Source organism: Trachurus trachurus (genome assembly GCF_905171665.1).
Source record: "Trachurus trachurus genome assembly, chromosome: 18".
NCBI classification, from domain to species: Eukaryota; Metazoa; Chordata; class Actinopteri; order Carangiformes; family Carangidae; genus Trachurus; species Trachurus trachurus.
Window position 1 is genome coordinate 826,074 of NC_139909.1, and position 24,242 is coordinate 850,315.

A 24,242-nucleotide genomic window follows, 5' to 3' on the forward strand; every position below is an offset into this window, starting at 1 on the left:
TGTGTCAGGTGTAAAGTACATAAAAGAACAAAAATTTAGTTTTTAGATAAGAATAGCATTGAATAAATTAAAATGTTCTTGTGCAAAAAATATATATAATTTAGGATTTATATAAAAAGAATAGAATAGAATAAAGATAAAGATATACATTTTACAGAATACAGAGAAAGTTATTATGCAAATTGTTGTAGTAGTGTAGACTGACTGTCCATAGGCTGGGGGTTATCTATCTATCTATCTATCTATCTATCTATCTATCTATCTATCTATCTATCTATCTATCTATCTATCTATCTATCTATCTATCTATCTATCTATATAATACAGTGTAATATAATGTAATATAATATAATATAGTACAGTACAACATGATATAATATAATATAATATAAGAATCAGAATTAGAAATGTTTTTATTGTGCAGTAAAGAGCAGTAAAGGTCAGTTTACAGTTCAGGGAACTTAAGTACATAAGAGAACCAAAAATAGTTTAAGGTAGGGATTAAATCTATGTAATGTAATGTAATGTAATATAATATAATATAATATAATATATGGTGTTTTGTGTCAGACAGACAGACAGAGAGCGACAGACAGGAATCGGATTCCTTCAATCTGTCAATCAGCGCTTAGTCCCGCCCCCTGACCGAGCTCTGAGCCAATCACAGCCCTCCTCTCTCTCTCTGAGCGCTGAGCCAATCACAGCCCTCCTCTCTCTCAGAGCGCTGACCCAATCACAGCGCTCCTCTCTGCAGCCAGGGGGCGGGGCCTCGGCGCAGCCAGAAAACTTTGTAGGGAGTTTGTTCTCTGCTGCTTTTGTCCGAAGGAAGAAACTCTGCTGCAACTGGTGGAACTAAACTAAACTACTGGGAAAACCGGGAATAACCGGAATAACACACGGAGCTACCGACCACCGAACTGTGTGAAAGAGAGAGAGAGAGTGTGTGTCTGTTGTGTGTGTTAGTGTGTGTGTGTTAGTGTGTGTTGTGTTGTGTTAAAGTCCCATACTCCACCCTCCAGTTTTCCCACCGACCCCTCTCCGTCGCCCTGCGGCCTCTCAGCGCTCTGATCCCGGGTAGAGAGGGAGCGCAGCCCCGCTGACCAGCCGGAGGAACCAGAGGAGGAGAGAAGAGAGGAGGAGAAGATAGGAGGAAGAGGAGGAGGAATGGAGGGATGAAGCAGGAATGGAGGGATGAAGAAGGAGCAGACGGAGGAGAGGAGGAAGTTTTTCAGGGAAAACTTGGAGCAGCTCGGAGCTCCGCCTCCATCTTGGTGCTGGTCTGGATTATCTCTCTGCTGCTGCTGCTACGTCACACGGATCGATACCTGAGGATCAATAACTGACTGAGGAGTTTATATCTACTTTTTATTTATTTTTTAATTATTCTAACTTCTGGAGGAAGAGGAGGCTCCAATGAGGTGCGCGCGGCCGACCGAGACCGAGACCGGGAGCGCGCTCAGCTGACGGCTGGTGATCGATAGGTGTGATCGATAGTGATCAGGATGGAGGCTCGGAGCAGAGCCTCTGCCCGGGGAAGAGGCTCGTCCTGCGGCCTGCAGCTGCTGCTCCTCCCGCTGCTGCTGCTGCTGCTGATCAGCTGCTGCGGAGCGGAGGAAGGTAAGAAGACTGTCCTAGACTGATCAATAACCTATAACCTATAACCAATAACTCACTCTGCAGAAGTTTGTCCTCTTCAGCCGCCGTAGTAGACTGATCAATAATCAATAACCAATCGTGACAGTGGTGGTTCCTGTCACTATGCCTCCAGTTGATCATGTGTCCTGGCTACTTGGCCAAGGGGACGTCCCTCTGGGTGACTCTTACCCGGGAGGTGTGTGTTCAATCCCCCCCCCCCGGGCCCTCTTCACCTTGCCACACCATAATTACCTCACTCTGCAGAAGTTTGTCCTCACCAGCCGCCGTAGTAGACTGATCAATAACCAATAACCTCACTCTGCAGATCGATACCAGTATTATGTAGTTTCAGACCAACCAGCAGGTTCAGAGCTCAGAGCGAAGGTCCTGGCTAGATCAATCAATCAATCAATCAATCAATCAATCAACCAATCAATCAATCAATCAATCAATCAATCAATCAATCAATCAATCAATCAATCAATGGCCTGTGATCCTTGATAAACTACAGAGGAACATTTAAACTTTATAACAGTTCTAACACATTAGTCCTGGTTCTGGTTCTGGTCCAGTTGTTCTAAAGGGTTAGTCTGGATAAAACGTATCTTATCTACTGTGAATATTTCTCCATGTGTTTCAAATTCAAACTTCAAACTTCATTAAATTCAGTTTGGGGGAAAAGTTGTTCAGTTGTAGAATATTCAGAAGGTAACTTCATTTAATCATCACTGTTATGGTTTAAACATGAGGTGCTAAATATATATATATATATATATATATATATATATTGAAGAGTTCATTTGCAAAAGCAGATAACTAAAAAACTAACGTTTTTAAAAAATTCTAGAATCTTCATTTATATTTTTTATTTTCCATAAGGTGATATCAGTCAATCACTCTACTGTACAACAGGCTGCTGCCATTATGAACCAATAGGAGTTAGTTTCCTCTTTCTTGTGTTGTATGTCCAGCTTATATTTAGCCTCAATGCACAGACAGACAGAGGTAACTCTGAAATAAGGTCAAATGTTAAGTTTGAGTTAAATATTTTTACACAGCTAGAATACTACTGGTTAAAATCAAGGATTTGACCAGTTTTCAGAATCCTAAGTTCAATACAGTTGACTGGACAACAACAATACTTTAAACTCATTTTTCTCAGAACTGCACTGTGAGGAGTTTTAACCCTTTCTTCTGTTGTAGAGCAGAGCAGCTGTGAATTCCCACGATTCTCGATACTAATTCAATACCACGATTAAAAAAACCCAGAAGCCATGAACTTTTAAATTCACAACTTTATTGAAAACAGTTTCAAAGTGTCCAGTCTTTAACTTCACACAGAGTTCAACAGGGTTAAACAGATGGATCTATTATAAGAAGATATTATAATAACATACATCCATGCTGCCAAACAGTCATAAAGAGTCGTTAGCTGAACAGAATCTCATTGGTTGATTGGTCGCAGGAGAAAAAAAATGCAACAGAATGAGACCACACACACACACACACACACACACACACACACACACACACACACACACACACACACACACACACACACACACACACACACACACACAGTATAAACAGTGATAAGGTGCAGGACGAGGACACACGGAAATTACCATGACAACACTGGTGGGATGTTTATACAAGACACTCGCCGTGTGTGTGTGTGTATAATTATGTCAGTGTGTGTGTCAGTGTGTGTGTGTGTGTGTGTAGCTGCTGATTAGAAACGTGTGTGTGTGTGTGTTTGTGTGTAAACTCAGAGTTTCCTTCATGTTTAGACTGTGTGGTGGAGAGACATTCTCTCTCTCTCTCTCTCTCTCTCTCTCTGTATAAACAGTGAGTCAGTAGAATCACAGTCAGATTCTACTGAACCAGTAGAAACACAGACAGACAGAGACACAGAGAGAGCAGCAGTGTGTCAGTGAAGGTTGTCTTCATCCAGCTCATCTCAGTAGTAGTAGTAGTAGAGAGTAATGTAGATCAGTGTAACAGAGTTAAAGTACTGATATACTCCAGTTAAAGTTAAAGTATTCTGCATTAAAACTACTCTGACTAGTACATGTAACTACTACTACTACTACCACCTCAGGTACAAACAGTAACACATGTCTGAAACATGACATCATCACAGTGACATCATCACTGTGACATCACAGAGCAGCTGAGGTCAGTGAGACGTTCAGGAGCTGCAGGAGATCACAGACTCACACACACACACTGAGGACACACTAAGAACACACACACTGACACACACACTGAGGACACACACTTTGCATGCAGACACACTGCAAGTTCATCTGTTTATTTATTTTTTACTTAGTAACAGAAGTTATTTAAATGTAGTGAAGTACATTTCTTCAACAATATGTACTCAAGTAAAAGTAAAAGTACTGATTTTAAAAATTACTCAAAAAAGTACAGGTACACAAAAAAGCTACTCAGTTACAGTAATGAGAGTAAATGTAACTAGTTACTTCCACCCCTGCTGACAACACACACACACACACGCACGCACGCACGCACGCACGCACACACACACACACACACACACACACACACACACAGAGTTTCATTCATGTCCTTCAGTCTCGTTTTAATGAACCAACAAGACAATTAACTGTCTCAGTGTGTGTGTGTGTGTGTGTGTGTATCTCAGTCAGTGTGTGTGTGTGTGTGTGTGTTGTCAGTCAGTGTGTGTGTGTTGTCAGTGTGTCTGTGTGTGTGTGTGTGTGTGTGTGTGTGTGTGTGTGTAGTTCCAGTGTGTAGAAGGAAAACAGTCATTTGATGGTTCCGCTCTGCAGCAGCTCAGGAATGAAGCTGCTCTGTGTGTGTGTGTGTGTGTGTGTGTGTGTGTGTGTGTGTGTGTGTGTGTGTGTGTGTGTGTGTGTGTGTGTGTGTGTGTGTGTGTGTGTGTGTGTGTGTGTGTGTGTTTCTGTGTGTGTGTGTGTGTGTGTGTGTGTGGGGCTCTGCAGGCTCCTGGAGAACACACAGGAACAGGAACAGAGCAGAGTTCAGTAGAGTTCATCTCTGTACTATAGACCAGAGGTCCTCAGGGCCAGAATGTTTCTTAACAGACACCTGGGGGCCGAACATTCACATAGACCGAGACTGAAATAAAATAAAATAATTATTTAACTTGTAATCACATCATTTGACATGTCTGACTCTGCTCTGAGGATACAAGTCATTGGTCCTCAGTGTTTCCCACAGGATTCTAGGAGACCATGGCGCGAGAGTATGTTTACTTGCACATGTTGGCAAAACTGCAAATGGGCTCTATGCACAGCTCCACTACTTCCTGAATTTCTGAAAGACAGCTCCCAAACTGATGAATCCAGGTGTGTCTGATCAGTGTGTGACCACTCAGACACACCTGGATTAATCAGTTTGTTTAATAATATAAGACAGGAAATAAAGGAGCTGCCTTAAGTTCAGGAAGTAGTGGAGCTGCGCAGAGAGCCCACTAAAATCTGTTCAGAAAGGCTCTTTGACCTAAATTGTCTGTTTTTCAATTTTTGATTTAAAGCAGAAGTGAGTGGTCCGGTGGTTTTGGCTAATGCTGCGTTCCAGGCAGGCTTTTGAAATCGTAAATTACAGCTTCAAGTCACAACTTACGACTTTGTAGCGTTCCAGGCAACCCACTCGTGTTTCTCCGACCTGTTTTACCTGTGAAAGTCACTATAACGGCCACTCGTAACCTCTGACCCGTGAACTCGTACCAGATCAAACAGGTCGGAAAAACACGAGTTACGAGTTTCCTTGAACGCACCATAACAGTCCTCGTCCCTACGTCACCACATTCAGGCGCATCCCTTGGCTGCACACACAGAGAGGACTGCCCCTTTATGCCGTTCTCTCTCCTCATTGGATAAAGGTTGTAGGATACAAGGAAAGTTTTCTCCTGGGCTCAGAGCAGAGCAGAGTGACTGACAGACCCGTGTTTCAGACCAAACACTCTATAGAAGTGATTGCTGTCGGAAGATACAACTATTTAAGACTTAGATTAACACAAATATATCACTTACTTCTGATTTAAGATCATGATAAAATCGAGATCGTTATTTTATTTTTTTTAAATCGTGATATGATATTTTTGCCATATCGCCCACCCCTAATGCACACACAGTTGAACCAAGCGGTGGTCAACATCACCCCTGGTCTCTGCAGACAGGCAGGGAAACCCCTGCAGTCCAGCCCGCCCCCCAAACACTTGCGCATGGTGATTTGGGTTCGTCAGCGTTTCTGTATCCCAGTGCAGCGCCTCACAGGCACACACAAACGCTCCGCACTTCTATGTCCCAGCGCTTTGACTTACAGGCGCACGGAGCCCGAGAAATACAGTAGACAGTAATATGTAAACTAGTAGAACTCAGTCGCGGGTCTGATTGGAAGGTTTGGTGGGCCGCCTATTAGGGGTGGGAGAAAAAATCGATTCACATATATATCGCGATATCTTTTTTGACAATTTTTAAATCGATTTTATTTTTTTTGAAAAAATTTTTTTAAATATTGTGCAATGTGCATTTGTTCACCTTTTTTACATCCAGAGAGTCCAGGTTGTGAAAAGGGTTTAAGTTCACTTTATAATGGAGTATGTTCATTTCTAGGCTCCTACAGTATCTGTGTGCAGATAAATGTTAAAAATGCTAAAGACTAAAAATCGAGAGAATTGGCAATATCGTAGAATCACAATTTAAATCGAATCACCATCCAAAACATCATAGAAGAATCGAATCGGGAGAAAAGCGTATCGTCCCAGCCCTACCACCTATTGAGTACCGCTGCTATAGGAGCTGATAGTAAACCACTAACTATAGAGAGGAGAGAGGCTGCAGCCAATCAGCTGTCAGCTCCTATGACACTGTGTGTGTGTGTGTGTGTGTGTGTGTGTGTGTGTGTGTGTGTGTGTGTGTGTGTGTGTGTGTGTGTGTGTGTGTGTGTGTGTGTGTGTGTGTGTGTGTGTGTGTGTGTGTGTGTGTGTGTATTGATCCAGTCTCCAGTCAGGTAGACTACACATCAACCAGTAGACTCCCTCTGCCAGTGTAAACAGACCATAATAACCAGTAGTGTGGTCATGGTGTCTGATGTAGAACACTGACCTGGGGTGGGGGGTGGGGGGGTTAGGAGCTGTAGTTCTAGTCTGGCTGGTGGTTGTGTATTAGAGCTGGAACGGTTTCAGTTCAGTAGTCAACATCATGTTGTTGTCAAGGTAACGTGTGGTGAGAGTGGGTCAGAGCTGTTCATGTTCACAGCATCTGGACCCTCACAGAGCTCAGAGCTGATCTCAGGTCAGTGAGGGCTCAGGGCCGTTAGGGAGTCTCCAGGGGGCCGACTGGAACTGGAACTGGGCTGGTGGTACACTGATACACTGATACGCTGACATGTTGACATGTTGACATGTTGACATGTTGACATGTTGACATGTTGGTATGTTGACATGTTGATATGTTGACATGTTGACATGTTGATATGTTGATATGTTGATATGTTGACATGTTGATATGTTGATATGTTGATATGTTGATATGTTGATATGTTGACATGTTGACATGTTGACATGTTGGTATGTTGACATGTTGACATGTTGACATGTTGACATGTTGACATGTTGACATGTTGACATGTTGATATGTTGATATGTTGACATGTTGACATGTTGACATGTTGACATGTTGACATGTTGACATGTTGATATGTTGATATGTTGATATGTTGACATGTTGATATGTTGATATGTTGATATGTTGATATGTTGACATGTTGACATGTTGACATGTTGGTATGTTGACATGTTGACATGTTGACATGTTGACATGTTGACATGTTGACATGTTGATATGTTGATATGTTGATATGTTGACATGTTGACATGTTGACATGTTGATATGTTGACATGTTGACATGTTGACATGTTGACATGTTGATATGTTGATATGTTGACATGTTGACATGTTGACATGTTGATATGTTGACATGTTGACATGTTGACATGTTGACACGTTGATATGTTGATATGTTGACATGTTGACATGTTGACATGTTGATATGTTGATATGTTGACATGTTGACATGTTGACATGTTGACATGTTGATATGTTGACATGTTGACATGTTGATATGTTGACATGTTGACATGTTGACATGTTGACATGTTGACATGTTGGTATGTTGACATGTTGACATGTTGATGTATGTTGACATGTTGACATGTTGACATGTTGGTATGTTGACATGTTGACATGTTGACATGTTGATATGTTGATATGTTGACATGTTGATATGTTGACATGTTGACATGTTGATATGTTGACATGTTGACATGTTGACATGTTGATATGTTGACATGTTGACATGTTGACATGTTGACATGTTGACATGTTGACATGTTGGTATGTTGACATGTTGGTATGTTGACATGTTGATATGTTGATATGTTGATATGTTGACATGTTGACATGTTATGTTGACATGTTGACATGTTGACATGTTGATATGTTGATATGTTGACATGTTGACATGTTGACATGTTGATATGTTGACATGTTGATATGTTGACATGTTGATATGTTGACATGTTGACATGTTGACATGTTGGTATGTTGATGTATGTTGACATGTTGACATGTTGACATGTTGGTATGTTGACATGTTGACATGTTGACATGTTGACATGTTGATATGTTGACATGTTGACATGTTGACATGTTGATATGTTGACATGTTGACATGTTGACATGTTGATATGTTGACATGTTGACATGTTGACATGTTGATATGTTGACATGTTGGTATGTTGACATGTTGACATGTTGACATGTTGGTATGTTGGTATGTTGACATGTTGATATGTTGATATGTTGACATGTTGACATGTTGACATGTTGACATGTTGACATGTTGATATGTTGATATGTTGATATGTTGACATGTTGACATGTTGACATGTTGATATGTTGACATGTTGATATGTTGACATGTTGATATGTTGACATGTTGACATGTTGACATGTTGGTATGTTGACATGTTGGTATGTTGACATGTTGATATGTTGACATGTTGGTATGTTGACATGTTGGTATGTTGACATGTTGATATGTTGATATGTTGACATGTTGACATGTTGATATGTTGACATGTTGATATGTTGATATGTTGACATGTTGATATGTTGACATGTTGATATGTTGACATGTTGATATGTTGACATGTTGATATGTTGACATGTTGGTATGTTGACATGTTGGTATGTTGACATGTTGACATGTTGGTATGTTGACATGTTGGTATGTTGACATGTTGACATGTTGGTATGTTGACATGTTGATATGTTGATATGTTGACATGTTGACATGTTGATATGTTGACATGTTGATATGTTGATATGTTGACATGTTGATATGTTGACATGTTGACATGTTGACATGTTGATACGTTGATATGTTGACATGTTGGTATGTTGACATGTTGGTATGTTGACATGTTGATATGTTGACATGTTGGTATGTTGACATGTTGGTATGTTGACATGTTGATATGTTGATATGTTGACATGTTGACATGTTGATATGTTGACATGTTGATATGTTGATATGTTGACATGTTGATATGTTGATATGTTGACATGTTGATATGTTGACATGTTGATATGTTGACATGTTGATATGTTGACATGTTGACATGTTGACATGTTGGTATGTTGACATGTTGGTATGTTGACATGTTGACATGTTGGTATGTTGACATGTTGATATGTTGATATGTTGACATGTTGACATGTTGATATGTTGATATGTTGATATGTTGATATGTTGACATGTTGATATGTTGACATGTTGACATGTTGACATGTTGATACGTTGACATGTTGACATGTTGGTATGTTGACATGTTGACATGTTGGTATGTTGACATGTTGGTATGTTGACATGTTGATATGTTGATATGTTGATATGTTGACATGTTGACATGTTGATATGTTGACATGTTGATATGTTGACATGTTGACATGTTGATATGTTGACATGTTGACATGTTGATATGTTGATATGTTGACATGTTGACATGTTGATATGTTGACATGTTGATATGTTGACATGTTGATATGTTGATATGTTGACATGTTGACATGTTGACATGTTGGTATGTTGACATGTTGACATGTTGGTATGTTGACATGTTGGTATGTTGACATGTTGACATGTTGGTATGTTGACATGTTGATATGTTGATATGTTGACATGTTGACATGTTGATATGTTGACATGTTGATATGTTGATATGTTGACATGTTGACATGTTGACATGTTGGTATGTTGACATGTTGACATGTTGGTATGTTGACATGTTGGTATGTTGACATGTTGACATGTTGGTATGTTGACATGTTGACATGTTGACATGTTGGTATGTTGACATGTTGATATGTTGATATGTTGACATGTTGACATGTTGATATGTTGACATGTTGATATGTTGATATGTTGACATGTTGATATGTTGACATGTTGACATGTTGACATGTTGACACGTTGATATGTTGACATGTTGGTATGTTGACATGTTGACATGTTGACATGTTGATATGTTGACATGTTGACATGTTGACATGTTGACATGTTGATACGTTGATATGTTGACATGTTGGTATGTTGACATGTTGGTATGTTGACATGTTGGTATGTTGACATGTTGACACGTTGGTATGTTGACATGTTGATATGTTGATATGTTGACATGTTGACATGTTGATATGTTGACATGTTGATATGTTGATATGTTGACATGTTGATATGTTGACATGTTGACATGTTGATACGTTGATATGTTGACATGTTGGTATGTTGACATGTTGGTATGTTGACATGTTGATATGTTGACATGTTGGTATGTTGACATGTTGGTATGTTGACATGTTGATATGTTGATATGTTGACATGTTGACATGTTGATATGTTGACATGTTGATATGTTGATATGTTGACATGTTGATATGTTGATATGTTGACATGTTGATATGTTGACATGTTGATATGTTGACATGTTGATATGTTGACATGTTGACATGTTGACATGTTGGTATGTTGACATGTTGGTATGTTGACATGTTGACATGTTGGTATGTTGACATGTTGATATGTTGATATGTTGACATGTTGACATGTTGATATGTTGACATGTTGATATGTTGATATGTTGACATGTTGATATGTTGACATGTTGACATGTTGACATGTTGATACGTTGACATGTTGACATGTTGGTATGTTGACATGTTGACATGTTGACATGTTGACATGTTGGTATGTTGACATGTTGGTATGTTGACATGTTGGTATGTTGACATGTTGATATGTTGATATGTTGATATGTTGACATGTTGACATGTTGATATGTTGACATGTTGATATGTTGACATGTTGACATGTTGATATGTTGACATGTTGATATGTTGATATGTTGACATGTTGACATGTTGACATGTTGATATGTTGATATGTTGACATGTTGATATGTTGATATGTTGACATGTTGACATGTTGACATGTTGGTATGTTGACATGTTGACATGTTGGTATGTTGACATGTTGGTATGTTGACATGTTGACATGTTGGTATGTTGACATGTTGATATGTTGACATGTTGACATGTTGACATGTTGATATGTTGACATGTTGATATGTTGATATGTTGACATGTTGACATGTTGACATGTTGGTATGTTGATATGTTGACATGTTGGTATGTTGACATGTTGACATGTTGACATGTTGATATGTTGACATGTTGACATGTTGACATGTTGACATGTTGATACGTTGATATGTTGACATGTTGGTATGTTGACATGTTGGTATGTTGACATGTTGGTATGTTGACATGTTGACACGTTGATATGTTGACATGTTGATACGTTGATATGTTGACATGTTGGTATGTTGACATGTTGGTATGTTGACATGTTGGTATGTTGACATGTTGACACGTTGGTAAATCATTCAGTGTGTAGCAGTGACAGAATGAGTCAGTGTGACTGAACAGACACACAACAGCTGATCCCAGACCAGAGGAAGTGTCTGAAGCTTCTATCACCTGTACTGATCTATCTGTACTGTAGTGTGTTGTGTACCTGTCTATCTGTGTGTGTGTATTACAGTGTGTTGTGTACCTGTCTATCTGTGTGTGTGTATTACAGTGTGTTGTGTACCTGTCTATCTGTGTGTGTGTACTATAGTGTGTTGTATACCTGTCTACCTGTGTGTGTGTATTTCAGTGTAGTTGTGTCTATCTGTGTGTGTGTATTACAGTGTAGTTGTATACCTGTCTACCTGTGTGTGTGTGTATTACAGTGTAGTTGTATCTATCTGTGTGTGTGTGTATTACAGTGTAGTTGTATTGATCTATCTGTACTCTAGTGTGTTGTGTACCTGTCTGTGTGTGTGTGTGTATTACAGTGTAGTTGTGTCTATCTGTGTGTGTGTATTACAGTGTAGTTGTATCTATCTGTGTGTGTGTATTACAGTGTAGTTGTGTCTATCTGTGTGTGTATTACAGTGTAGTTGTATCTATCTGTGTGTGTGTATTACAGTGTAGTTGTATCTATCTGTGTGTGTGTATTACAGTGTAGTTGTGTCTATCTGTGTGTGTAATAGTGTAACTGTATGTGTTGTGTACCTGTCTATGTGTGTGTGTGTGTGTGTGTATTACAGTGTAGTTGTGTCTATCTGTGTGTGTAATAGTGTAACTGTATCACAGCTACAGCCTGGTCTCAGTCTGTACAGACACACACAGCTGCTCTCTCTCTCCTGGAGCTGCTGCTGCATCATGACCTCGTGTTGCTGTTCAGGGTCTTAGAGTGGGCGGGGCCTGGGTGTGTGTGTGTGTGTGTACCATTGTGTACCTTCGTCCTGAGGGTAGTGGGTGAGGTGTTGGTGCAGTGGGTGAGTGGTAGGGGTGTAACGGTATACATGTATTCGTCCCGTGCCGTCACGGTTCGGTGCACACAGTCACACGGTGAATACGTCTGAGTGAATATTTAAAAAAAGAAAGAAAAGTCTAGGTGGCGGTAATGAGCCTCGAAGCTGCCAGCAACCGTCATCACAGACGAAGAAGAGAAGTGATGAGAGAGTGAAGTTAGAGGAGGAGAGCAGCTGCTTCATTACGTCACCGTGTGGCTTCTCAGTGAAACCATCGTCTAGCTAGTTGGACTAGTGAGACTTGTTGAATAAGAACTGATGAAGCCCCTTGGATCAGAGGAGAAACGTCTTCCCAGACAAATACAAGTCCAGTTGCCTACGATTCAATTTGCCCAGAAAAGAACGACGACCTGGATGAAAGAGAATATCCATAGACACCTCTAGAATTAATGAATGACATTATAACACTCCTAATGCACTTGTTGTTTTCTCTCTCTCTGTGTGTGTGTGTGTGTGTGTGTGTGTGTGTGTGTCTCCATCAGAGGTGGTGATGAACACGAAGCTGGAGACGTCTGACCTGCGCTGGACCAACCATCCTGCTGAGGAGCCAGAGGTAACACAACTACTACACTACTACACTAACACAACCATCCTGCTGACAAGCTCTCAAAGGAACTCCAAAGCAACTGGACTTGGTTATTTAAGCAATATCACAGTAGAGGGAGTGCTGTTGTACTGTATGTCAGCACGGCTGTGATTCGGTCAGATAATCCCACCGTGCTGATATACAGTACAACAGCACGACCTCCAGTGTGATATTGCTTTTATACAACAGTGCTACGAGCGCATTTTAGAACAGTAATAAACTACAAGAGATTATGATTTGTTTGTTTATTTAATCGTTTATTTGGCTCCGCCAACAGAAATAGTTCCGCAACTGGAAGGGAAACAAGGCTGTTGCCAGGCAACACATAAACATTTCATACTAGCTTGCTACTAGCTACAAGCTTCTCCACCGAGCTGCTTCCAGTGCTGGTTCTGGTTCTGAGCCCGTGTCTGATCAGCACCGCAGCAACAGGACCAGCGTGAAGACACAGAGACGTTATCGATACCGTATTACATTTGTTTATCATCTATGTAATCAATATAAACACAGTTGAAGCTAAGTAGCTGAGCTACGTGGCTAACAACAGCTAATGCTAATATCAAAACACATCACCGTCAAAACGTAGTTGCCCCCGCGGCGATTTTTTTCCCAGCCGGGTTTAGTAGAGATTTATCTCCAATTAGACGGACCAGGTCAGGTCCAGGTTTTAATGTTCAGGTCCGTTTATAACTGTAGCAGCAGCAGCAGCAGCAGCAGCAGCAGCAGCAGCAGCAGCAGCAGCAGAGAGATGGGGCAGCTCCTGTATGGGGAGCGTAGCTCCGACTTAGCTCCTGTCCAGCTGAACAGCGGAGTGATTATGTCTGTGAAAAGTCCCAGTGCTGTTATACTGTATATCAGCACTATGGAATGTCTCGTTGTCCAATCAAATTGCTCGGTTGGGACCGGTCGGAACTAGCTGTTGTATAAATATATATATACACCTCTTAGTAGAGCTGTTTGAGCAGTTTCTAAGATCAAAGACCCGACCCGGTCCGATCTGCAGGTGTTGAATCCTGGACCTGAAGCAGCTTCTCTGTTAGTGCAGTCTACACTTTATAAACTCACACAGTGAATCAACTGATCTGAGTCTCATGAGGTCTTTGCACACTGAGTCCGTTTTTTTCATCCTAAATTGCCGCACGTCAAAAAATAAATTGGACCTCATGTTGTGTCGATCATGTTTACACACCGAGTCCCAAACTTTCCTCCGTCATAAAAGTTTTCGGATCAGGTTCGATTTAATGCGTTTTTCACATCCATGAAAAAAAAAAAGTCTTTTGACCAATCACATCAGCGTTTAGAGGCTGGAGAGGGAGAGAGGATCACCGCTGAGTGGGTGTGTGTGTGTGTCTGTCTGTGTGCACCAGCCGCTGTTCAGGATCATGTAAACCATCCGTCTTGTGTTTAATGTGTGAGTTAATAATCAATATCTATCCAACTGGACACTGACATCCTATAATAACCTGTTGAAGTGATGATGATAGTTCCTGATCACCTCGCTACTGGCTCCTCTCAGGATGGACACAATAGGCCTTTTAAAATGTTTCTCTGTCATTTCTCAACAAGTGAGAGAACCACAAAGTGCATCAGTGTGTGACCATGTTTGTCTTCCTCTCTGAAATTTGGAACAGAAAATAAAAACACATGTGAATAAAACACAACGGACTCAGTGAGCAAAGAGATTTACTCTTCTGTTACAACCTGATGACCACACATGATGTCTGTTCTGTCTGTTTCCTGTGTGTTAACATCTATTAACATGAACCTTCCTGTCTGTGCTTCAGTGGGAGGAGGTGAGTGGACTGGACGACGAGTCCAACAGCGTACGGACCTATCAGATCTGTACTCCCAACAGCCCCTCCTCCTATTGGCTGAGGACCCGCTGGATCCCTCGCAGAGCTGCTACCGTCCTCTATGTGGAGATACGGTAGGTTGGTCACTGATTGGTTCAAGAGTCAAGATCAGTGATTGATAGGTTATTGATAGGGATGTATACTAGGGTTTAATCCCGGGACCTGGGATTCCCGGGAAATCTGATCAAAATCTGATCAAAACTATTTCTCGATTCCCGGGAAAGGTTATGACGGGAAACCGGGAAAATAGCCTAGTAAAAAAAAAGTCAATGGTGCCCGACGAGTCTAATGCAGTAACGTTGATAGAGGCGACGGTGCCACAGGGTTCAAAGTGGCTTATAGTCCAGAAATTACGATACGTTAGAAATAGAAATAGTTTCCTTTCTGATCCTCGGAGTGGAGCGGGTCACAAAACGTATTGATTGGTTATTGATCATTGATCTATTGATGTATTGTGTCTTCAGCTTCACGATGATGGAGTGATTGATCGGTTATTGATCATTGATTGATGTGTTGCAGCTTCACGATGATGGAGTGCTCGGGCCTGAACCAGCGCCACTGTAAGGAGACCTTCACCGTGTTCTCCTATCAGAGCGCCGCGGACGAGGCCACGCCCACTCACCCCGCCTGGATGGAGAACCCCTACACCAAGGTCGCCACGGTAGCGGCGGACCACCTGCTGCGGCGCGGCGGCGAGCGGCGCTCCAACGTGAAGCTGCTGCGCCTGGCGCCGCTGGAGGGGGCGGGGCTCTACCTGGCCTTCCACAGCCAGGGGGCGTGTATGGCGCTGCTCGCCGTGCGCGTCTTCTACAGGAAGTGTCCGCCGCTGCGCCGCGCCTTCGCCCAGTTCCCCGAGACCGTGCCGCACGCGCTGGTGGAGCAGGTAGCCATGGAGACGCACGACCGTCTTTATGTTCATCATCTTTATGTTTCGTTAGCCTAATAGCATAATTGCCGAAGTCATATTTGAACATTTTCGGGGAAAAGAGAAAAAACACAATTTCTAGCAAGCAAAGTCAAAAAGATGACTTAGGTAGATAGTGATTTTGGACTCTAAAAAGTGTTCTGATTGGTTGAGGACATAGCCAATAAGGCATGGTGATGCAGCAGTGGTAGGAGAGGAAAGTTAGGCAGATATCTCAATTTGGCCAAAAAATGACTTAGGCCATTATGCTATGAGGCTAACGGTTTACAAAATAAAAGCATCGTCATTATGTTAACAAAATAAAAGTCTACAGGAAGTGTCCTCCGCTGCGCCGCGCCTTCACCGCGTTCCCCGAGACCGTGCCGCACGCGCTGGTGGAGCAGGTAGCCATGGAGACGCACGACCGTCATTATGTTCATCATCTTTATGTTTACAAAATAAAAGCAGCGTCATTATGTTTACAAAATAAAAGTACTATCAATACTTAAAGGTTATAGCTACAACTTTTTCATCAAAAGGATACATTTTTCAAAAATAATGCATCCACAGAATGTCTAGAGGGGAGCAGAATAAAAGTATAAATTTTACTGAATTAAAAAAAAAAAAGTATATAAATACTTGTTTAATAAATTTTGGCGGGTCCGAAATATATAAATATTTACATCTGGTTACGTTGGCAAGGTTGGCATGGAATGATCTCTGTGGCAACAGCATTAGAACGTTGATGTCATGTGTAACTGCTGTAACTGGTAACCAGTACAACTGAATGTTGGAGCGAGAGCAGAGAGAGAGTTCTACACCTACTGGCCAGAAGGAATTGACCCTTTGTCAAGGCCCCGCCCCCCACGGTTACTGTTGCTAGGTTGGACAAACAATGGTCACGGAAGGGTTAACTCCCATTGGAAACCATTGAAAATTAGGCAGATTTAAATAGCTTGTAAGGAAAATTTGAATTAACTTATACATCAGAAAAATAGTGTCCATGATAGAAGACAGGTGTGGCTAAAGAGCGATTGAACGGGCATTACCTGACTTTTCCGAAAAATGGGGAAAAATCATTGTTTTGGTCACTCACTAGCTAGTAGCTAACGGCGCTAGCTAACGTTAGCTACAAGCTAACGCTTAATCTCCGCCGATCTCCCGTTTTTCCTTGTAAAACTTCACAAAGTTCAAAAGACATTAGCAGCGGTAATGTTACGTTTGCTAGATAACTTTGAAGGTATTAGATCTTCTCTGTCTATGAACACGACCAGAGAGTGGACTGGAGGATGAATGAGCTTCAGTACAGCCAGGGAAAAACAGGCTCACTTCTCATGAGGACTGCACAACAACAAACAAACCTATGCAATTAACCCCTGACCTATGCCTACAGCTCCCCCTAGTGGACCACCCCCAAACCCTATTATTAAGCTCAACTAAATATACATAACAGAAGGTTAAAGTATAGTAGCCTACATAGGCTAAGTATGTTTATTGATGTCTTGGGTTTGGGAAATGGGATAAAAATGACTCCAGGAATACGTTCCAGATATTGTGAGTTGCTATTGCAGGAACCCCAGGCACATTTTAACTATATTGAAAAATTATAAAGTAGTTTTTGCCCAAAAGTTGCTGTCTACCTATCTGGTTTCATAGGGTTTCATTCCAGGGTTGTCCAACCTTAGAATGCTGCGCAACACGTGACATGGGGAGAAGCGCTCTGATTGGTGGAACAGCAGACCAATCAGAAGGCCAACAAAGGGTCAATTAAACTTGTAGCTATCACCTTTAATATGAGACTTTTTTATTGTCGCGGAATTTTTCGTTCTGCCGACGGAGAAACTCCTCGTTGTCCCTTTAACAAAATAAAAGTACTGTCAGTAGTTAACAAAATAAAAGTTCTGCGATTGACGTTAAGCACCACTTTTAATTTGAAACTCTTTTAAACGCGTGTGTGTGTGTGTGTGTGTGTGTGTGTGTGTGTGTGCGCTGCAGGCCCAGGGTGTGTGTGTGGAGAACGCCGTGACGCCGCCCGGGGAGCTGTCCCCTCCTCCCAGCATGCTTTGCGGCGAAGACGGCCAGTGGGTGGGGCAGCCGACGTCCAGCTGCGCCTGTCGCCCCGGTTACCAGGCGGAAGGGACCGACACGCGCTGCCGAGGTACAAAATAAAAGCTTCAGTCTGGATTTTCACAATAAGAGCCCCAACAAGTTAGTTAACAAAATAAAAGCACGGTCGGTCACTGAGTTTACAAAGAAAAAGGTGAAGTTTTCCTTTATCAGCACTTAACATTCCTTCTACACACACACACACACACACACACACACACACACACACACACACACACACTGAGACACACACACACACACACACACACACACACAGTGTAAACACAGAGCAGCAGTTTAGACAGGGAGGCTGGAGATGATTAGAGAGAGACAGAGAGAAGAGAGAAAGAAAGAGAGAGGGAGAGAGACAGACAGAGAGAAAAGAGAAAGAGTAGAGGGGGAGGAAAAGAGAGAGAGAGAAAGAAAGAGAGAGAGAAAACAGAGAGACAGAGAGAAAAATAGGGAGAAAGAGAGAGGGAGACAGAGGAAAAGAGAGAGAGAGGAGAGAAAGAAGGAGAGAGGGAGACGGGGAAGAGAGTAGTGAGAGAAAGAGAGAGGGGGAGAGAAAAGGAGAGAGAGAAGAGGGAGAAAGAAAGAGAGAGGGGGGAGAGACAGACAGAAAAAGAGAGAGAGAGGAGAGTAAGAAGGAGAGAGGGAGGGGGAGAGAAAAAGAGGGAGAAAGAAAGAAAGAGAGAGAGACGGACAGAGAGAAAAAGAGACAGATAAGAGGGAGAAAGAGAGGGGGGAGAAAAGGGGAGATAGAGAAGAGGAAGAAAGAAAGAGACAGAGGAGAGAAAGAGAAAAGGAGGGACAGAGGAGAAAAAGAGAGAGAGTGTTGACAGGCAGAGAGGGAATGAGGGCGAACGACATTGTGGTGTAACAGGAGATGAACTCTCTCTCTCTGAACAGTAGAACGAGTGTGTGTGTGTGTGTGTGTCTCTGTGTGTGTGTGTGTGTGTGTGTGTCTGTGTGTGTGTGTGTGTGTAGTGTGTCTGTGTCTGTGTGTGTGTCTGTGTGTGTGTGTGTGTCTCTGTGTGTGTGTGTGTGTGTGTCTCTGTGTGTGTGTGTGTGTGTGTCTCTGTGTGTGTGTGTGTGTGTGTGTAGTGTGTTAATGTGTGTGTGTGTTAGTGTGTGTTAATGTGTGTGTGTGTGTGTGTGTGTGTGTGTGTGTCTCTGTGTGTGTGTTAGTGTGTGTTAATGTGTGTGTGTGTGTGAGCTTCCTGTTATTGTGTGTGAGGTCAGAGGTCAGCTGACTGACTGCGGCGACCAGGAAGCGTCGCCGTGGTGACAGCGAGCAGCAGCAGCAGTTAACCTCTGACCTCGCCGTGGTTGGCCGGCTGTCAGCGATGACATCACAGCCACTTCCTGGTTGAGGCGAGGTCACTTCCTGTCTCCCACTGTCTCTCTCTATTCAACTCAATTAACTTTATTGGCACAAACAGAAATGTGTTGTTGCCAAAGCATCGTACAAACTGTTTACAAAGACATTTCAATATATATAATATATATATACAGTATTACATATGTCAATATTCAATAACAAATAAACAATATTAGGTAACACTTTACTGTAACAGGTATTGATCAGATTGACATAACACTGTCATAACCATCAATGAATACTTCTGACAGCTGTGGTTAAGTGTCATTCAGTAAGTTATGTCACTTTGGATGCAAAGTTGACATTGTTTGAGGTGTTTTTGTTCTGACAACTTGACATCATTTTTAAAGTTTGGCTATTAGGTCTGCTATGACAGTTTAAACCAGTGATCATCAACTGGCGGCCCGCGGGCCGAATCCGGCCCGCCGAACCTTCCAATCCGGCCCGCGACTGAGTTCTAATAGTTTACAAGTATTATATTTCTCGGTCTCTGTTGGTGTGCGCCTGTAAGTCAATGCGCTGGGACACGCAGACACGCTCAACATGTTTGTGTGTGCCTGTGAGTCCCTGCACTGGGATTAGGAAACGCTGCGGTACCCAAAGCCTCGTGCAAGAAAGTTTAGGGAGCTGGACTGCAGCAAACCCATTCAGTGTAGATGCGTGTCATGCACGCTCACAACCCCCAAAACGATGCGGTAGCGGCGCGTGTTTGATGCCACTCGGTTGTTGTTTTATGTGCACGTCCGTGGCGCAATTCAATTCAATTCAAAAAACGTTATTTATCCCCGAGCGGCAATTGTCCCGGTTCCCCCTCGGCCTGAGTCTACTGTTTCCCACTGAGCTCTGCCTGTGTGTGGAAAAACGTCACCTCCGAGGTGTAGAATGTTTATTATAGAAGAGAAACACTACTGACGACTCAGGACTACTGACTTGTATCATCAGAACCGATTGTCAGCCTCCTTTCATATTTAGGCTGAAAATCACAGGGCAAGTCAGCAGTGTAAAGCTCCAGCATGTCGGAGTATCTGAAAGTCCAGCTGTCAAGATGTTTCATTTTATATCATACCAAACATCAAAGATATGTATAAATTAAAATTATGAGTTTAAAGGTAAAATATAATATAAACAAATAAATTATTAGACAAAAAGGTGAATTTAATTTCAATCTCTGCCTATTTGAATGTCCGGACCCCAAGGTGTCTGTTGAGAAAGATTCTGGCCCTTCAACAAATATAGTTGATGACCCCTGCTTTAAATTGTCTTTATGTCAAGTTGTCAGAACAAAAACATCTCAAACAATGTCAACTTTGCATCAAAAGTGACATAACTTACCGAATGACACTTAACCACAGCTGTCAGAAGTATTCATTGATGTTTATGACAGTGTTATGTCAGTCTGATTAATAGTAAAGTGTTACCTATGTTCCATATAAACTACATTACAACAGACTTCAGGTATAAATAATGTTGTGTGTAAGTTAAGATGTTAATGTCTCTCTGTCGTCATGGCGTCGTCATGGCGACCAGCCTGCCCCTCGGGCCACTTCAAGGCGGAGTCAGGCCTCGGGGGGTGTGGCCTCTGCCCCCCCAACAGCAACACCAAGGTCCCGGGCTCCGCCGACTGCCCCTGTCTCCATGGTTACCACCGCGCCGACTCCGACCCCGCCCACGCCGCCTGCACCCGTAAGATACAACACACACACACACACACTACACACACTACACACTACACACTACACACACTACACTACACAACACACACTACACACACCTCCTGTCTGTGTGTGTGTGTGTTGGTGGATGGAGTTCCAGTACAGATCTAGGGCTGTCAGAACCAACTTCACTATTCCAATACAATTCTATTGTTAGTCAAAATGAGAACATTTGAAGGTGGAAACTGACGTTCCAACGTTAACGAGGCAAATTAACGTGGTGCGTCGTGACGTTCAGAGTAGTAGCTACCTACACATGTTGATAAAACAACATGCAGTTGTTGTTGTGCACAAGGTAAAGCTGCAGCTTCAAATATACCAGCAGAGTTTTTAAATTGTCCGTTCATTCGGCTGCCACGGTGGCGTATGTGTCCCCACACTACACACACAGTCGCACACCTTTTTCTTTTTAATTGATCGATCCGCGGACCACTTGTGTGCTGATCACGGATCAGCTGTGATCTGTTGCACCACTACTCTGGGCTGTATAGACCTTTTCAGAGAGTATAAACAAAGACAGGTGTGGCTCATTAGAAAACGCTCTGGTACACTAAATGGAATGGAGCCTTAATTAGTATCCTTGGTAACACCTGTCTTTGTTTATACTCTCTGAAAAGGTCTATAGGCTATAGCCCCGCAGCCCCGCAGCCCCGAGGTGGGGGGGGGGGGCCGCCCCCGCCTGTGAACCGGGTTTCCACCGAATCAACGATCCTTCTTTTTTTTTTACCGCAACATATGGTTCACGTCAAGATAACTTCTGTATTTGTTCATAGTCTTTGTTTAACACTTGAAGAGACTTTTGGTGAAGTAACCATGGAGCTCCTATGCAGGATTGTTCTGCTGTGTCGTTGTCGCCACCGTCATCGCTGCCCCCCCCCCCCTATAATAAGCTTAAAAAATAAAAAATACATAAAAAATTTGAATATTATTCAATACATAAGACTCGACGTAAAAGCACGTAGCCTATCACATAGCCTAAAACATATTAAACTAACTGAAAATTCAACCACACATAAGTGCTACTGGACATCAATTTTAGACATTAAATGACTTTTATTTAATATTTAATCCTTATCTCCTGTATAACTCTTAACTCTTAACTCTACTCTACTTTACAGCTGGAGGTTTTTATTCTATTACAGCTGTAGTGGAGTCTAACAGCTGCTGCTGCTTCAGCTTCACCTCACACTCTACTATTGACTGGTTGATTGATTGATTGATTGATTGATTGGTTGCTCCTCTGTCTGCTGTGATTGATTGAACTCTTTTTAAAAGGAGAAACTAAACACAGAAACCTGAAGTCCTCTAGTCTTCTCTGGCCCCGCCCCCTTCTGCTCCATCGCCCCCGGCAACACCAATCAGGCCTCATTAACTGGCTCATTACCTGTGTGTGTGTTGGTTTCAGGTGTCAGTGTGTATGTGTGTGTTTAGTTCTCTGTGTGACCTCTGACCTCTGCCCCCCCCCCACCAGGCCCCCCCTCCTCCCCCCGCTCCATCGTCTCCCAGGTCAACGACACCATGGTAACGCTGGAGTGGAGCGAACCGCTGGACCGCGGAGGACGAGGAGACCTGGACTACACCGTCCTCTGTTCTGTCTGCTCTAAGGTACTGGACCAGAACCAGGTTAGACCCTAACCAGGGTAGACCAGGACTAGGTTAGACCAGGACCAGGTTAGACCAGAACCAGGTTAGACCAGGACCAGAACCAGAACCAGGTTAGACTAGGACCAGGTTAGACCAGGACCAGGTTAGACTAGGTTAGACCAGGACTACACCGTCCTCTGTTCTGTCTGCTCTAAGGTACTGGACCAGAACCAGAACCAGAACCAGGTTAGACCAGAACCAAGTTAGACCAGAACCAGAACCAGGTTAGACTAGGACCAGGTTAGACCAGGTTAGACCAGAACCAGGTTAGACCAGGACCAGGTTAGACCAGAACCAGGTTAGACTAGGACCAGGTTAGACTAGGTTAGACCTGGACTACACCGTCCTCTGTTCTGTCTGCTCCAAGGTAAGACCAGAACCTAGACCAGGGTAGACTAGGACCAGGTTAGACCAGGTTAGACCAGAACCAGGTTAGACTAGGTAGACCTGGACTACACCGTCCTCTGTTCAGTCTGCTCTAAGGTAAGACTGGACCAGAACCAGGACCAGAACCAGGTTAGACTAGGACCAGGTTAGACCAGAACCAAGTTAGACCAGAACCAAGTTAGACCAGAACCAGGTTAGACTAGGTAGACCTGGACTACACCGTCCTCTGTTCAGTCTGCTCTAAGGTAAGACTGGACCAGGACCAGGACCAGAACCAGGTTAGACTAGGACCAGGTTAGACCAGAACCAAGTTAGACCAGAACCAGAACCAGGTTAGACTAGGACCAGGTTAGACCAGGTTAGACCAGAACCAGGTTAGACTAGGTTAGACCTGGACTACACCGTCCTCTGTTCTGTCTGCTCTAAGGTAAGACCAGAACCTAGACCAGGTTAGACCAGGACCAGGTTAGACCAGGTTAGACCAGGACCAGGTTAGACTAGGTTAGACCTGGACTACACCGTCCTCTGTTCTGTCTGCTCTAAGGTAAGACCAGAACCTAGACCAGGGTAGACCAGGACCAGGTTAGACTAGGTTAGACCTGGACTACACCGTCCTCTGTTCTGTCTGCTCTAAGGTACTGGACCTGGACCAGAACCAGAACCAGGTTAGACTAGGACCAGGTTAGACCAGGACCAGGTTAGACCAGGACCAGGTTAGACCAGGACCAGAACCAGGTTAGACCAGGACCAGGTTAGACCAGGACCAGGTTAGACCAGAACCAGGTTAGACCAGGACCAGGTTAGACCTGGACCAGGTTAGACCAGAACCAGGTTAGACCAGGACCAGGTTAGACCTGGACCAGGTTAGACCAGAACCAGGACCAGGTTAGACCTGGACCAGGTTAGACCAGGACCAGGTTAGACCAGGACCAGGTTAGACCAGGACCAGGTTAGACTAGGTAGACCTGGACTACACCGTCCTCTGTTCAGTCTGCTCTAAGGTACTGAACCAGGACCAGGACCAGAACCAGGACCAGGTTAGACCAG

The 24,242-nt window shown here is 42.9% G+C and overlaps 1 protein-coding gene across 1 annotated transcript in view; it reads left to right on the top strand.

Annotated features, from left to right (window-relative positions):
* Positions 1-842: 842 nt before the first annotated feature.
* The window catches only part of LOC311001509 (ephrin type-B receptor 4b-like), a gene marked incomplete at its 3' end in the record, with an annotated part of 43,603 nt that continues 20,203 nt past the window's right edge, over positions 843-24,242 (top strand). Inside the window, exons 1-7 of the mRNA XM_083992597.1 lie at positions 843-1,617; positions 13,105-13,175; positions 14,993-15,135; positions 15,581-15,944; positions 17,961-18,123; positions 20,980-21,135; positions 22,636-22,769. Coding sequence (XP_083848723.1) covers positions 1,503-1,617; positions 13,105-13,175; positions 14,993-15,135; positions 15,581-15,944; positions 17,961-18,123; positions 20,980-21,135; positions 22,636-22,769 — 1,146 coding nt within the window. The 5' untranslated portion in view covers positions 843-1,502. The remainder of the gene's footprint in view (positions 1,618-13,104; positions 13,176-14,992; positions 15,136-15,580; positions 15,945-17,960; positions 18,124-20,979; positions 21,136-22,635; positions 22,770-24,242) is intronic.